The 14,433-nt window shown below is 36.8% G+C and overlaps 1 protein-coding gene across 1 annotated transcript; it reads left to right on the top strand.

The window, feature by feature from the left end:
* The first annotated feature begins 2,144 nt into the window (after nucleotides 1–2,144).
* On the top strand, nucleotides 2,145–13,710 carry ARHGAP11A (Rho GTPase activating protein 11A). Its single transcript, XM_010007700.1, has 11 exons — nucleotides 2,145–2,209; nucleotides 2,568–2,664; nucleotides 3,186–3,436; nucleotides 3,922–4,082; nucleotides 4,183–4,329; nucleotides 5,992–6,066; nucleotides 6,627–6,794; nucleotides 10,246–10,381; nucleotides 10,686–10,794; nucleotides 11,575–11,722; nucleotides 12,125–13,710. The coding sequence occupies exons 3-11, from the start codon at nucleotides 3,372–3,374 to the stop codon at nucleotides 13,708–13,710; spliced, it is 2,595 nt and encodes an 864-aa protein (XP_010006002.1). The 5' UTR covers nucleotides 2,145–2,209; nucleotides 2,568–2,664; nucleotides 3,186–3,371.
* Nucleotides 13,711–14,433: the final 723 nt, after the last annotated feature.

Raw genomic sequence — 14,433 nt, 5'->3', positions numbered from 1 at the left:
GGCGGGTGCCAGCCGAGCGGCATCGTTGGCCTTGCCTGCGGGTCCTGCTGGGCCTGGCGGGGCATCACTCCCCTCGTGGGGGCACGTCTCAATCCCTGCGGCGGGCAAGGTCGGGGTTTTTCCTCAGCGGTGGTGGTGGGGACAGCCGTGTTGTGATTTAGTGAGAGAATGGTTCAGCGGGGCTGAATTCCCCTCGCCCGTTTGGGAACTCAGTGCTGCAAGGCTGACCCGCTGGTGAAAGAGAATGTGTTCCTCTTGTTGTGGATGTGCTCTGATAATATCTCGAAGCGGCATGTTTCGGAGGTACCGATGCATGCCTCTGGTCTGTACAAGAGCCTTTAGACTTTTCTGTGCTTAATGTCACCAACTATGGAATTTAACTCTTAGTAATTGTAATATGTGTTGGAATAAATAGGGTACTATATCTTCTAGAAGATTTATGTCTTTTATTTTACTTATTTACTTTTTGCTTTGGAGGGCTTTATTTGCAGGATTTCTCGGTATAAGAAGCAATGATGGGTGTTTTCAGACAGGCAGATTTGGCCTTGATTTGCTTGTGCTCTGAGGAATGAAATCTGTCCTTTATATTAAATATCTACTTTGAACTTGTTGGAGGAAAGTATGCTTTCTGTCTAAGGACTCAAATTTATTTTATTTTATTTTTTACATATGCTAGTTTATACAGCATTGAAATCCACTTCAGAACATTGATTATCTGGCAGGATCTAATTTATAGAGCATGGAAGTAGGCACTTTCGTGTCCTAAGCAAGATCCCTGTGTAGCTGATGTAGCACAGAACTGGGCATTCTCAGAATGACCTTTCTGTAAGGCTGTTTCCATTGCTGAGAAGATATTACAAAACGCTGTGATAACCCTAGGTCAATATATGCTAAAGAAGCTGTAAAAACACATACTGGGCTTGGGCTGTTTGGAAAGGGAGAGAGCAAGGGTAAGGTTAGAATTAGTTTCTTCCCCCTTGTTAATATCAAGCATATGAATCTAGGTGCTTTGTTGTGGTTTTTTTTATATGAAGGGAAGTTAATAAGAGCTGTGAATGTGTATGTAGATTCTAATATAATGTCTATGTGCTACCTGTGGTGTTGAGTGCTGAATTGTTGAATTAGAGGCCACTAGAATCATCTATTACATAACCTTGTAAATATAGAAAAACTTTATATCATGGAGTTAATTTTCTTATTCTACTTTTAGTGGCAACCTGGAATTCAAATGGCAAACGCTTGTTGCTTCTCTTTCCTTATTATGTTCTGCTTGTTTTCTGTGGGACAGATAGGACCAAGAAGGCCTAAGGGATTAGTTATTGATTAACTGTTTTTCCAACATGGTCAGCACTTTGAATTTCAGGCATAAAGGACTGAGATTGGGCATTCATCTCTGGTAATGACAAGTTGAGAGTGATCCCAATCCTTTTCCAGTTGGGAGAGGGGCTGTCTTGCATGTACTGTAAATATAAACAGAAAAGAGGTGAGGCAAAGAAATAAAAATATGAGTTGTTACATTGAAATGAAGGCTTTTATAACTCAAAAAACTATGCATGACCTAGTAAACCTTAAAAAACGCTGTAGGTAGGCATCAGTAGTAATGACTAAAGAAATTGCTTGTTTTCTAATATGAAAGAGTTTCTTAAGTACAAATGCCAAGTAGAAGAGTTCAGAACAGTTTTCTACACTATTCTACAGAGTTTAATGTTCCCTGAAATGGAAATCTGGAGTGCCTCAGACAAAGAAGAAATTACTTGAAAAAATAATTTCAGGTTTGTTGTATGGATTTTTTTTAAAGAAAAATAGAATTTTGCCAATTAAGGTATCGTGAGATTCCAGAACAGTTTGTTAAATATCCTTATAAGCAAACCCACTCCTTATAAAATAGAACGTGCAAAATGTGCTGCAGAAAAACTTATTCTTTCACAGTAATCTAGGGTGTTACCTGTAAGTAGAATCTGAGTAAACTAAAGTATCTGAAGATCATAGTGCTTTTCCTGACAATACCTCTTATCTGAGATACTTTGTTGTTTCTTCTCAACTACACTTCTGTTTGTACTTTGTGCAATATATACTTTTCTGTAAAGTTGGTAATCCTGTTAACCTTTGAATAACATTGATTGCATTTTGTATTTTAGGGTAAAATCTTTGGGATATCTTTTCATGCATTACCACAATCATTTGTGCCAGAATACGGTTTTATTCCAAGGTAAGTTAACACTGTATATTTAGATTTACACTTACTTTGCTCTCTGTATAGTCCTGAAATCTTGTCAGGAGAGGGGCCATAACGTTTATTCCAGGCCTGCTAAAACTTTAATGTGGGATGAAAGAATAGTTTCAGTTGGAGGAGAAGAAAAGCAGAAGTTAAATGGGGAATTCAGAGCCACAGGTGTCATTCAGTTGTATGTCTTTGTATTTGTCACTTGAGAAAACTATATATATATATACATACATATATACATATATGTATGTATAATGTTTTAGCTATTTATAATGAGATAGTTTTTCTGGGGAAAACAAGGCTTATGTTGAATGTCGAAAGTATGTTGCTATTCTTTCCTCAGCTTTCTTGTTGAAACTTGTGAATATTTGGAAGAACATGTCCATACTGAGGGACTCTTCAGGAAGTCTGGATCTCTTGTTCGTTTGAAAGCTTTAAAGGTATTCTCTGAAGCCTCTCTTTGTATTTCACTTGATCATGTGCATGTTTTAGTTTTTGGGCTCTTTTCAGTCATATTCACATTTTAATATTGGAAGTAGACTGATAACATTACCTGCTTTAGAAGAGAAGATCTACTCCAGCAACTGGCAAACTTCACTTTTTTTTACTTTTCTTTTTTTTCTGGGAATTTTTTTGGCTTTTCAGATGGTGGGAATACACTTATGACTGAATAAACTTTTTAGCAGTTATGCACTCTGGATACTGTGAGGATATTTGTTTAGCAATGTTCTCCCAGGAGGATGCGTACATGGGAAACCTGTAAATTAAGACATGTGGTCTGACAACATCGTCAGTGTCTCTTTGCAGATACTGTATTTGGCTAAAACATGACAAGGCTGAAACTAAAAATAGGGAAGATGTAATTGTCTTTTCTGATATGAGTTAGAGTATTAATGCCTGAACTTAGATATCTGACAATACGTTGAAGACTTCAAATCATGTTTCTTATGAACAATTGCAGAGTAAACTGGATCAAGGTGAAAACTGTCTCTCTGCTGCGCTGCCATGTGATGTTGCAGGGCTTCTTAAACAGTTCTTCAGAGAGCTCCCAGAACCCATCCTTCCACCTCATCTGCAGGAAGGCCTTTTCAAAGCTCAGCAGCTAGGAAATGAGAAGAAAACTGCAACTGTGTTGCTGTCCTGTTTGATGGCTGAGAGAGCTATTGAAGCTTTGAGATACTTTTTCAACTTTCTGAGAATTGTGTCTCTAAGGTTGGTGTAAAGAGTGCTTGTAAACAGCTCCCATTTTCTTTAATGCCTTCTCTCTCCAGGCAGCTGCTGTAATTTTCTGTGAGTAGTTTATGAATGTAAATGTTCTTATCTGCAGTCATTCACTAACACTCAGTCATGGTCTTTTCTTTCATCAGTCCAAAGTGTTTGCTTTATGAACCCTAATTTGCTGGACACTTGACTTTGTTCCATTCTTTCATAGCTGCATTCCTCATTCTCCTTTGAAAAGCAAAAGGAGTGACTATCTGATAGCTTACATTCCCCAAAACTGACTGGGGTCTCTAACCTCTTAATTTCAATATCATAGCCATGTGGTTACCTAGCCTGGGGTGTACAACTCTGCACATTTATCTCTCATGTGAATGACTCTGTATTTGTTTTTTCCCAACTGCATTTGTCTTATTTGTTCTTTTGTCTCTCTGCTGTTTGTCTTGATAATTTGTGTAAAAATATCTTTTCTTGTTAAGATCGAATGAAAACAGAATGGATAGCAGTAATCTGGCAGTGATTTTTGCTCCTAACCTCTTGCACTCGAATGAAAATGAGAAGATGTCAACCAGTACAGAAAAAAAAATTCGCTTGCAAGCTGCTGTTGTGCAAACACTTATTGACCATGCAGCAGAAATTGGTAAGATGATAAATTCTTATTAAAATGTCTTGTTGCACATACAGCTTTTCTTTTCAACCTCTTAAATAACTTCAAAAAATGTATTTCTCAACTAATTCAGGACAAGTACCAAAATTTATTTTGGAAAAGATTCCTGCAATGTTAGGTGTTGATGCCTTTCAATCTACTCCGTCGTTATGGGGCCCTGAAGACAGTGAAAATGAATCTCCCAGTGAATGTAAAAAGAGGAGACACCGAAGTGTTGGGGGTAGGTATGTTGTGTGAAAGTTTCAGAAACTAAAATTATTGTGAGACTTCAGGTATGCTGATCCTAACTGCTGCTTGCTTCCACAAACAGAATAGATGTCTGTGAAATTTGTTGGGTTTGATATGCAAAATCCGTGCAAGTCTTCAGTAATTATATAAATTTACTTGTTATTTACTCTGAGTTGATTCTAGTATGTCTGCTGTCCACCAAAGAAGCTGATTTGCTTGTATCTAGATTTATGAAGCCACATAAACATTCCAGCTTTTTGTGGAGTCAACATCAGATCCTGTTGCAAAACAGTGATAAAGTATTTTAAAGATTTTAATTTTTTAGCAATTTTGAAATTCTTCTTGGACTCTCAAAGATATTGCACAGTAACAAATCAGCCATTAAAAGACAAGGATACAAATGCCGTGTGTCTTCTGAATGAGTATAATTAATTTGTGGTTTGAAGTTAACTAAATTTTATATTGTTGGCTATTATGTGCTCTGATATTATAGATATATTTGAGGGTTTTTTTGCGGTTTAGCTATTCAGTAGAGGTGTGTTTTTTTCCAAATATGGATAATTAAATGGTATATTCTCTGAGGGGAAATACTGTGAAATACTTATGCTTGACTTGATTAAAATCCACTGTAACACACTCATCTCATATGTATTGCTATAAAAATACAAGTATGTTTAGCTCATGTGCCTAGAATATTAAACTTGGCAGTAATTGAAATTAAGGCTTTGTTATTGTATATGTTTAGTCAAGGTATGGGGTTTTTTGTAATATACTTTTCCATTCTGAAGAAGGGGCATCTTCCTGGAGTTGCAAAGTGAGAAATGTTTGTGAATGTTAAAATTTGGAGGAAAAGCAGTTAGAATTTTTTAATTCTACAGAAGAGGTTCTACAGAAGAGTAGTAGGCAGTTTCTAATCTTTTTCCAGATGTAATAAAAAGTGTATTACTACACTTTATCTGTTTTCAAAGACGAGTCTTTGCTTGATATCTACCAGACATCATAAAAGAATTACTGCAGCCTTGTAGCTTGCTAAACTTTGCTTTAAAAATATGAAAATATAATTGTTGATTGCAATAGCACGTAATTAAAAGACTTCTTGTTTACACTTATAAAAGCAGAAAAAACTTCATGCATATTCTCTGCTGGATTTAATTTTGCCTTCAAAGAAACAATCACCCTAAAACAGAAACACGTAGTTAATAGAAAAGTTGAATATTATTTATTTGCAAGACCAAGATTTCATACTTTTATCTGGGCCTAATTTCAAAGATCCAAGAGCTTTTTCAGCTTCAAGAGAGCTGCCCAGTAAAGTGAGTCTGAGACTTTCTGTGAGAATGTCTTCAATTAATAACTTCTAGATTTGTCTAGAAGAAATGGCAAGGCATGTATTTTAAAATGAGCAGTATAATTTTCTACTTTTGTTTTCTGTGCATGTTTGGGTTTTTTTAACTATTAAGCGAACTATAACTTTTAAAATATTGTGAAGGCAACAAAATTGGTATGTTGGTAAAAAGATCTGGACTAGAGATTTCTTTATATAAAACAACCATTTCTTTATTTCTCTCTGAAAGAATACCAGTTAGACTTGAGCTGAAAATACAGCAAGACAAACTTCATATTTAAATTTGATTGCTCGGTATGTCTTGCATTTCAGATATTGTTAGTGGAGCATTGAATAAACTTAAATCTAACAGAACACCCTCCACTACACCTCAACAAGACAGAAGTGGTAGGTATTGGTGTTTTTGTACTTAATATAGCCTATGCAGTATCTTCCGGATTAGTCAACTTTATTCTACATATTTCTTTAACTGAAGAACTAGAATTTATTTAGAACTAGAACATATTTATTCAGGATACTGCATTTTCTGTTGCTCTTGGGGCACCTGCCGTCTCAGTGGCAATGGGCTGTGCAGTTCTAGGTCTGGATAACTGAACTTGCGCTTTGTGCACTAGTGCAGCATTACCTTGTGAATGAACCTGCCAACTGAAATCCTTTTACTCTGTATCTTAAGCTTACAGAACAAGACTACAGCTTTTTATTAATACGTGATTTTGTTTTTTCCTTTCTGGTACTCTTGTGAAAAAGCAACCAAAAAAACCCCAAACCTGAAGCTATACTGATTGCTTTGCCTGCTTTAAATGCATGCACTTCAGCTAAGCTTTTACAACAGGTATTGTTGTTTTTCTTCAAAGTGAAAAAACAAACAAACCACAAATACCGTTTATATTCTGTTAAATGCTCAACTCTTTAATCTGTTATTGCCAATTTGGTTTTTGTAGTTTCAGTCCTGTCATCAGTGACTCCAGTGCTTCTTACTCCAAGTACCAAGCGTAAACTTCCAGCTGATTGCTCTCAGGGCTTGTCCAGCAAGAAGAGACGATCTTTTAAGCATAGTTTTGCTTTTGAGCTATTACCAAGTAGTATTTTTAACAGCAGCTCAACACCAGCAGCAGGTATGTTGCCCCCTTTTTTTTTCCTTGCTACTTGAAGTGGTTGTTTTTTACTTTTAACTGTGCAGTCTTTTGTTCTTGTTGAGCAGTCATTGATAATCTTCATTTAACAGGGTTACTTGCACTACTTTCCTCTCTTTGTAAATAGTCTATGCTTACGTTCATCAGTTACTGTCATGTTACATGGATTGGGTAAAAGGAGAATTCTGTTTCATGTTTTCTGTTATACTAATCTCTCAGATCTGCAATCCGATGTCCATTTATCTTTTTCAGTCCCTCTGTATCACCTAGGTTATACTCACATTTTAAAGAATCATAGAATCACAGGGGTTGGAAGGCACCTCTGAAGGTCATCAAGTCTAACCCCTGGATTCCTAGCAGGAACACCTAGGGAAGATGAGACAGGAATGAGTCCAGACAGGTCTTGAAAGTCTCAAGAGAAGGAGACTCCGCAACTTCCCTGGGCAGCCTGTTCCAGTGCTCCATCACGCTCACAGTAAAGAAGTTTTCCTCATGTTGAGGTGGAACTTCCTGTGTTGTAACTTGGTGCTGTTTCGACTTTCTGTGAGAATGTCTTCAATTAATAACTTCTAGATTTGTCTAGAAGAAATGGCAAGGCATGTATTTTAAAATGAGCAGTATAATTTTCTACTTTTGTTTTCTGTGCATGTTTGGGTTTTTTTAACTATTAAGCGAACTATAACTTTTAAAATATTGTGAAGGCAACAAAATTGGTATGTTGGTAAAAAGATCTGGACTAGAGATTTCTTTATATAAAACAACCATTTCTTTATTTCTCTCTGAAAGAATACCAGTTAGACTTGAGCTGAAAATACAGCAAGACAAACTTCATATTTAAATTTGATTGCTCGGTATGTCTTGCATTTCAGATATTGTTAGTGGAGCATTGAATAAACTTAAATCTAACAGAACACCCTCCACTACACCTCAACAAGACAGAAGTGGTAGGTATTGGTGTTTTTGTACTTAATATAGCCTATGCAGTATCTTTCGGATTAGTCAACTTTATTTTACATATTTCTTTAACTGAAGAACTAGAATTTATTTAGAACTAGAACATATTTATTCAGGATACTGCATTTTCTGTTGCTCTTGGGGCACCTGCCGTCTCAGTGGCAATGGGCTGTGCAGTTCTAGGTCTGGATAACTGAACTTGCGCTTTGTGCACTAGTGCAGCATTACCTTGTGAATGAACCTGCCAACTGAAATCCTTTTACTCTGTATCTTAAGCTTACAGAACAAGACTACAGCTTTTTATTAATACGTGATTTTGTTTTTTCCTTTCTGGTACTCTTGTGAAAAAGCAACCAAAAAAACCCCAAACCTGAAGCTATACTGATTGCTTTGCCTGCTTTAAATGCATGCACTTCAGCTAAGCTTTTACAACAGGTATTGTTGTTTTTCTTCAAAGTGAAAAAACAAACAAACCACAAATACCGTTTATATTCTGTTAAATGCTCAACTCTTTAATCTGTTATTGCCAATTTGGTTTTTGTAGTTTCAGTCCTGTCATCAGTGACTCCAGTGCTTCTTACTCCAAGTACCAAGCGTAAACTTCCAGCTGATTGCTCTCAGGGCTTGTCCAGCAAGAAGAGACGATCTTTTAAGCATAGTTTTGCTTTTGAGCTATTACCAAGTAGTATTTTTAACAGCAGCTCAACACCAGCAGCAGGTATGTTGCCCCCTTTTTTTTTCCTTGCTACTTGAAGTGGTTGTTTTTTACTTTTAACTGTGCAGTCTTTTGTTCTTGTTGAGCAGTCATTGATAATCTTCATTTAACAGGGTTACTTGCACTACTTTCCTCTCTTTGTAAATAGTCTATGCTTACGTTCATCAGTTACTGTCATGTTACATGGATTGGGTAAAAGGAGAATTCTGTTTCATGTTTTCTGTTATACTAATCTCTCAGATCTGCAATCCGATGTCCATTTATCTTTTTCAGTCCCTCTGTATCACCTAGGTTATACTCACATTTTAAAGAATCATAGAATCACAGGGGTTGGAAGGCACCTCTGAAGGTCATCAAGTCTAACCCCTGGATTCCTAGCAGGAACACCTAGGGAAGATGAGACAGGAATGAGTCCAGACAGGTCTTGAAAGTCTCAAGAGAAGGAGACTCCGCAACTTCCCTGGGCAGCCTGTTCCAGTGCTCCATCACACTCACAGTAAAGAAGTTTTCCTCATGTTGAGGTGGAACTTCCTGTGTTGTAACTTGGTGCTGTTTCCCCTCATCCTACTGCAGGGCACCACTGAAAAGGGGTTGGCCCATTCTTGACAAAAACCCTTCAGATATTTGTAGACGTTAATAAGGTCCCCTCTCAGTCTTCTCAAGACTCAACAGCCCCAGGTCTCTCAGCCTTTCTTCGTGTGACAGATGTTCCAGTCCCTTAATTGTCCTTGTAGCTCACCATTGGACTCTTTCCAGTATATCCCTATCGCTCTTGAACTGGGGAGCCCAGAACTGGATGCAATACTCCAGATGTGGTCTTACAAGGGCATTTCTGCCTTAGCACACAAATCCATGAAAATTGTCTATGCTTGCCACCTTTTGAAAGTTGTAGCTGCTGTCTCTCTTCTGAATACTTAAATAGCTGGTCTTAGCTCTATATGAACTGTAATTGTTGCTGTTGAAAATGTTCTTTCTTGAATCCAATCACCTTTTGTTTTCTGTAGATGCTAAATAATTTTGGAATTCTTTAGAAAAAGTTTCAGTTTTGTCTGACAATGCTTTAATACCACTTTATTCTACTACAGTGCTTCCAACAGTCAAGATTGATTGCAAATCCTCTTACTTTTGTTCAGCTAATTAACGTGCTGCCAACTGAAATTAGAGTAAAAATAAATTTCTAGATTGGTTATGTTTGTTTTGCCTGAAGATAATTCTTTTTTCTCCACTGAGTGGTATAAATTTCTTGATCTTGTTTGTTGAATAATTTCATGCTCACCATGAAATTCTTGTTTCATGCAAGAATTGGTTTCAAGCAAACCAAAGCAATGACATTTCCTGAAGATAGTATGGATGCATCTGTTTCATAAAACGTTCAGTAGAATAGCAGCTGTTTAATTTTTTGTTGCTTTAACCTATTCTGGCTGGGTAAATAAAAAAGCACACTGTAAATATCATTAAGACTAAACCTAGTTTTTCTTAGTAAGCTTTTAAATTTGAGGAACTGATCCGACGATAGCACTGTGAAAACTTCGTTGAGTAGCATGCAATTAACTGCAATCCAGCCACTTCTCTGGATGCTACAAGCAACAGCTTCATTTAATATCAAATACAAGTCAAAGTAATTTTAAGCCAGCACTCCACAAAATAAGAAAAGAGATCTGTGCTGTTTAAAAACCTGTCCTTTACGGTGTTAACTGCTAAGTCTTTATCTGAAAAAAAGTGTGGGTGTTTTAAGATAATGTAAATATGATTTTGTTTCTGTAGTTCAGTTTGAAGCAAGCCCTTGTGTGTCTCTTGAGTCATCGCAAATCTCGCTGTCTCCTTCAACTGTTGGTGAAAATCATCTGTCTAGTACAGGGAACAGAAGAAGTAAAAGATATGCAAATAAAAAAATATACAGGTAATTTGCCTTGATTCTCAGAAACTGAAGATAATTTATTCTAAATTATCTTTTTTAGTGTTCAAAACATACTACAATTTTAAGTAATCTTAAAATCACTAGATCTTCCCATGTAGCAAAATGGGGCTCAAAACAAAATAAGATCTGGTATAGTAGCCTGCAGTACCTATTAAAATAGGTTGGCAAGAAGGCAATAGAAGTAGTAATACTGGAGGAAATAACCATAAATAGGTATCAGAATGTTTTTATTGCCCTCTAAAAGAGCTTTTTTAATGTATTTTTTTCTTCCTATCTCTCCTGCCAGGGCTGAATCAGGAAAGACAGGTTGTTTTTCTCCAAAGATTAGCCGAAAAGAAATGGTTCGTAGGTCGTTACGCTTGAAATTTGGTTTGGGGAAAAGCAACAGAGAAATGGTAAGTGTTCTGCTTCTAACCCAGTCGTCTTGTTATTGTGCAGAAGTTAATCCTAAGTCTGGGGCACTGCTTTCCAGTAGCAGGAAGGACTTACTGGTAATGGAGGGATCACAGCATAACTGGACCTGCTATCAAGTATAAGAAGCTGTAGGTTTATTTTCATAGCAGTAACCAATCAGCTCCGACTGGGTTAGGCTGGGAGAAGACACAGCTGGGACATCTGACCTGAATTCACCAAATAAATATTCCATGTCATATAATATTATGCTTTGCAATAAAACTGGGATGAGGGGAGATTTTGCAAAGTAGCTGCTGCTCAGGAGCTGTCTGGGTATTGGTCCACCTGTGATTGCTTTTGCATCACTTGTAGGTTTGGGATTGTTGGTTGGTTTTTTTCTTTTTTCTCCCACTCTGCTTTGCCTTTCTAGTTCTCCCCTTCATCCTGCTAGGGAGTGGAGGGAGTGTGGTGGTGGGATGGGAACTTACCTGTGGGTGTCAACCCACAACACATGTGATCAGTAGGTCTCTCAGTTCCTGAAATTCTGATCTTGAAGAGCCTACACACAGAATCACTGTGTTCAGAGTATGGTTAAACCTACATTACTGCAGGTGGCTTGTTGCCTACCTAGATCTACAGAGAATCAAGGGAATATGAAGTGTGTGGCCAAGAAAATGCTGCTATAATTGATATGCATAGCTTTTTCCTAGAAGTTCCTCTTTAAAAGAGATTCCAAATTATAAATTTATATGAAAGTAATTAACACCTTTGTTTTGTTCAAGAATGTTGTATCCGGCTGTGCAGTTGGTAATAGATCTGAAAATATTGGAAGACGTCTTGCAAGTCAGCAAGGATTGGAAGGCAGAACTGAATGTGCAAAAAGAGATGTACTCTTCAGCCCATATGTCAGTGAAAAATTCCCCAAGAAAGGTAAATATCTAACAGAATGTACTAGATGGGGAAAAGTTTTGCTTTTATAAAGCAAAAATAACTTTATGGATAAAACTAGAAGCAATTGGCTTACAAGTGCTTCTAATTAAAACAAAAGTTAGCTGAATGTTAGTGGCTCCTGGAGCAAAAATTTGCTTTAGGACAGGCTTCTAGTGTACTTCAGTAGTTCTCTCTTCTTAGTTAAGCAAGTTTGAGTTACATTACTTGAATTCTTAATATTACAACCTGTTTTCACATCTCTGAAACTAATGGGAGCAATGGCATCTTTAAATTCGCTACTGCTTAGGGTTGGTTTTTTAGCAAGAATTTTGCTTATAATCATGAAAATCTCAATAAACACTCATAAATAAAACTCATAAACACTGTGATATTTATTTTAAGGTTCAAAGAACGTGAGCAACTCAGGAGAAAACTTGCTAACTCCAAAATGTCTCGATAAAGTAGTTTGCCAAATGTCATGGAGTAGTCCTACTATTACAGATTCCCAGGCAATCAGCAGCAATGAGGGAATTCTGCCAGGAGACCCTAAAAGAGGAGCTGGATCTTCAGAACCTGTTTTCATATTTGGAAAGGCATCAGTTGTTCCAGGTGAATTCAAATCCACAACTGTAAGCAAACAAGACAACCGTTCAGAACTTTTGCATTGTGAAGAGGAAAGTAATTCAGCTGCAGAAACATTACTGAAAGTTAAGCAAGCCTTCTCTGCATCTGGAAGTAATCTTCACAATTTGATAGGTGATAAAAAATCTTCTCTCTCAGAAGTAGTGGGTGGAACATCAAATGAAAATATGTATCTGACAGGGCTCAGTCCAGGGAAAGAATTGGTAGCTGAAGAAGTTTCTGGAAGTCTAGCAAATACAAAATCCATAGAGCTGTTGCACCAATTTAATCATTCTGATGCAACTGATAAACAACAATCAAAAAAAGACGAAATTACAGGTTTGGAGGAAAGACATTTCAAAACTTCTATTGAGATTGAACTTCAGGTCCAGAAACCAGATATAAAAAATGTAACAGAACTTCCTGTGCCTCAGGTAATAGCCAGAGAAGACAAGCTGACTGTTCAGAAGAGTTCATCAAAAGATGCCTTAAACAAATTAGATTCCCTTAGAAGAAAAGAGGAAATGGAGTTAACACACACACAGACAGCAGAAAACTGTGTGGCAAAATGCTGTAATTTAGAAGAAGATACTGTTAAACTTCCTGTGGCAGGACAGCTTCCTACTTCAAAGTTGCCTAAATCGCAAAATGAAGTTGGCAACCAATGCTTGCAAGCTGAAAATTCTGATAAAACTTCAACTAGAGCATCAACAGTTTCTGACCATGGAAAGGTTTCTGACCACATACAATGGTTCAACAAGCTTTCCTTAAATGATCAAAGTTCTGCAAGCAAAACTAAACCGCCTCTTAAGTTTCAGCGTACTCCAGTTAGACAGTCTGTAAGAAGGATTAATTCTTTACTGGAGGCTAACAGACCATCTGTGAGCTCTCAGCTGCTTCAAGCAAGTAATGTTGGTTCACCACTTGTTAAATCTTTGAGCTATGATTCTGCACTATCCTCCTGCACAGAAAAGGCCTCAAGGAATTCCATGTCTTTGACACTCAGGAGCGAAAGAACATACAACCAAGCTTCTATATCTCATGAACAGCTAGACTTAACATCCAAATCATGTCGCAGGCAGCTAAATCCATCGGTCAAGCCTGATGCTTCTGTTAGAACTGCTGGAATCAATGAACTGAAAATGACTGTTCATCCATCCAAGTCTGTTCTAGAAGATCTAACCAATCATGAAACAGTGAAATCAAGTTTAAAAGTTAATGCAAATATAAATATTACAGGTGCTGCCCCAGAAAAATCTACAATCACAAGAAGTGCTCCAGGAAAAGGAGTTCATTATAGAGGCTCTCCAAAGAATCCAATATCTAAAGTGAAACTGCTACCAGCTGCAAAACCAGTAGACTTATAAGTTCTCATATGATTGCTAAATGGGCTTATTGTAACTTGGTTAACCTTTGGGAAATCAAAATTTGTATGATATTTTTAGCTCTAAATATTTGTAATTTTTGATTTATTTTTTAATCATACAAGTCCATGACTTGAACAATTAACAGCTTCTTTTATGTTGAGTTTTTCTTCATTTACTGAAACTTTTGTAAATGCTAGTCAGTTCATCCAGATGAATTTGACTTCTGGAAGAAAAATAACCCAGTTTTTACAAATGCTTGCATTAGATCTTATATTTAATGAGTTCAGTTCCTAAAAACATGCTGCATCTCCCAAAACAATTCTTGTAGTACTTAGTCTAAGTACCAAGTTTTTTTTTTAAAATTGTCAGACATTTAAAACAAAACCAACGGACTTGAAAGAAAATGATGCTGAGTATTGGTAGTTAAATTTCTTTACTTAATTTTAAGTGTATTGTAGCACTACTCTGATATTTAAGTTGGACCTTAGACTAGCTCTATTTCTTCTGAGACAATGTTTTTTCTTTCTGTTGGAGTAAATTGGGACCATATTTTCCTTACTGAGTAGGTACACAAATTCTATTTTGGCAGGGGTACACACACGCTGGAGCATTATTAGAACACATGGAAAATAAATGTGCAGTTTATTCAAGTGAAAAGTCTTAAAATTTAACCTAGCAATGTGTTCTGCAGTAGGTACCAAGTATTTTCAGGTGTGAACAGTA

Source organism: Chaetura pelagica, unplaced genomic scaffold (assembly GCF_000747805.2).
Source record: "Chaetura pelagica isolate M959 unplaced genomic scaffold, ChaPel_1.0 scaffold70, whole genome shotgun sequence".
Lineage (NCBI taxonomy): Eukaryota > Metazoa > Chordata > Aves > Apodiformes > Apodidae > Chaetura > Chaetura pelagica.
This window is presented reverse-complemented; position numbering and strand designations above follow the sequence as displayed.

Excerpts from the sequence above, each read along its gene's own strand:
- ARHGAP11A (XM_010007700.1), top strand. The coding sequence starts at position 3,372 with ATGGCTGAGAGAGCTATTGAAGCTTTGAGATACTTTTTCAACTTTCTG. Across the intron at positions 10,382-10,685 it reads GCAAATAAAAAAATATACAG|GGCTGAATCAGGAAAGACAG; the intron begins GTAATTTGCCTT and ends CTCTCCTGCCAG. Across the intron at positions 10,795-11,574 it reads GGAAAAGCAACAGAGAAATG|AATGTTGTATCCGGCTGTGC; the intron begins GTAAGTGTTCTG and ends GTTTTGTTCAAG.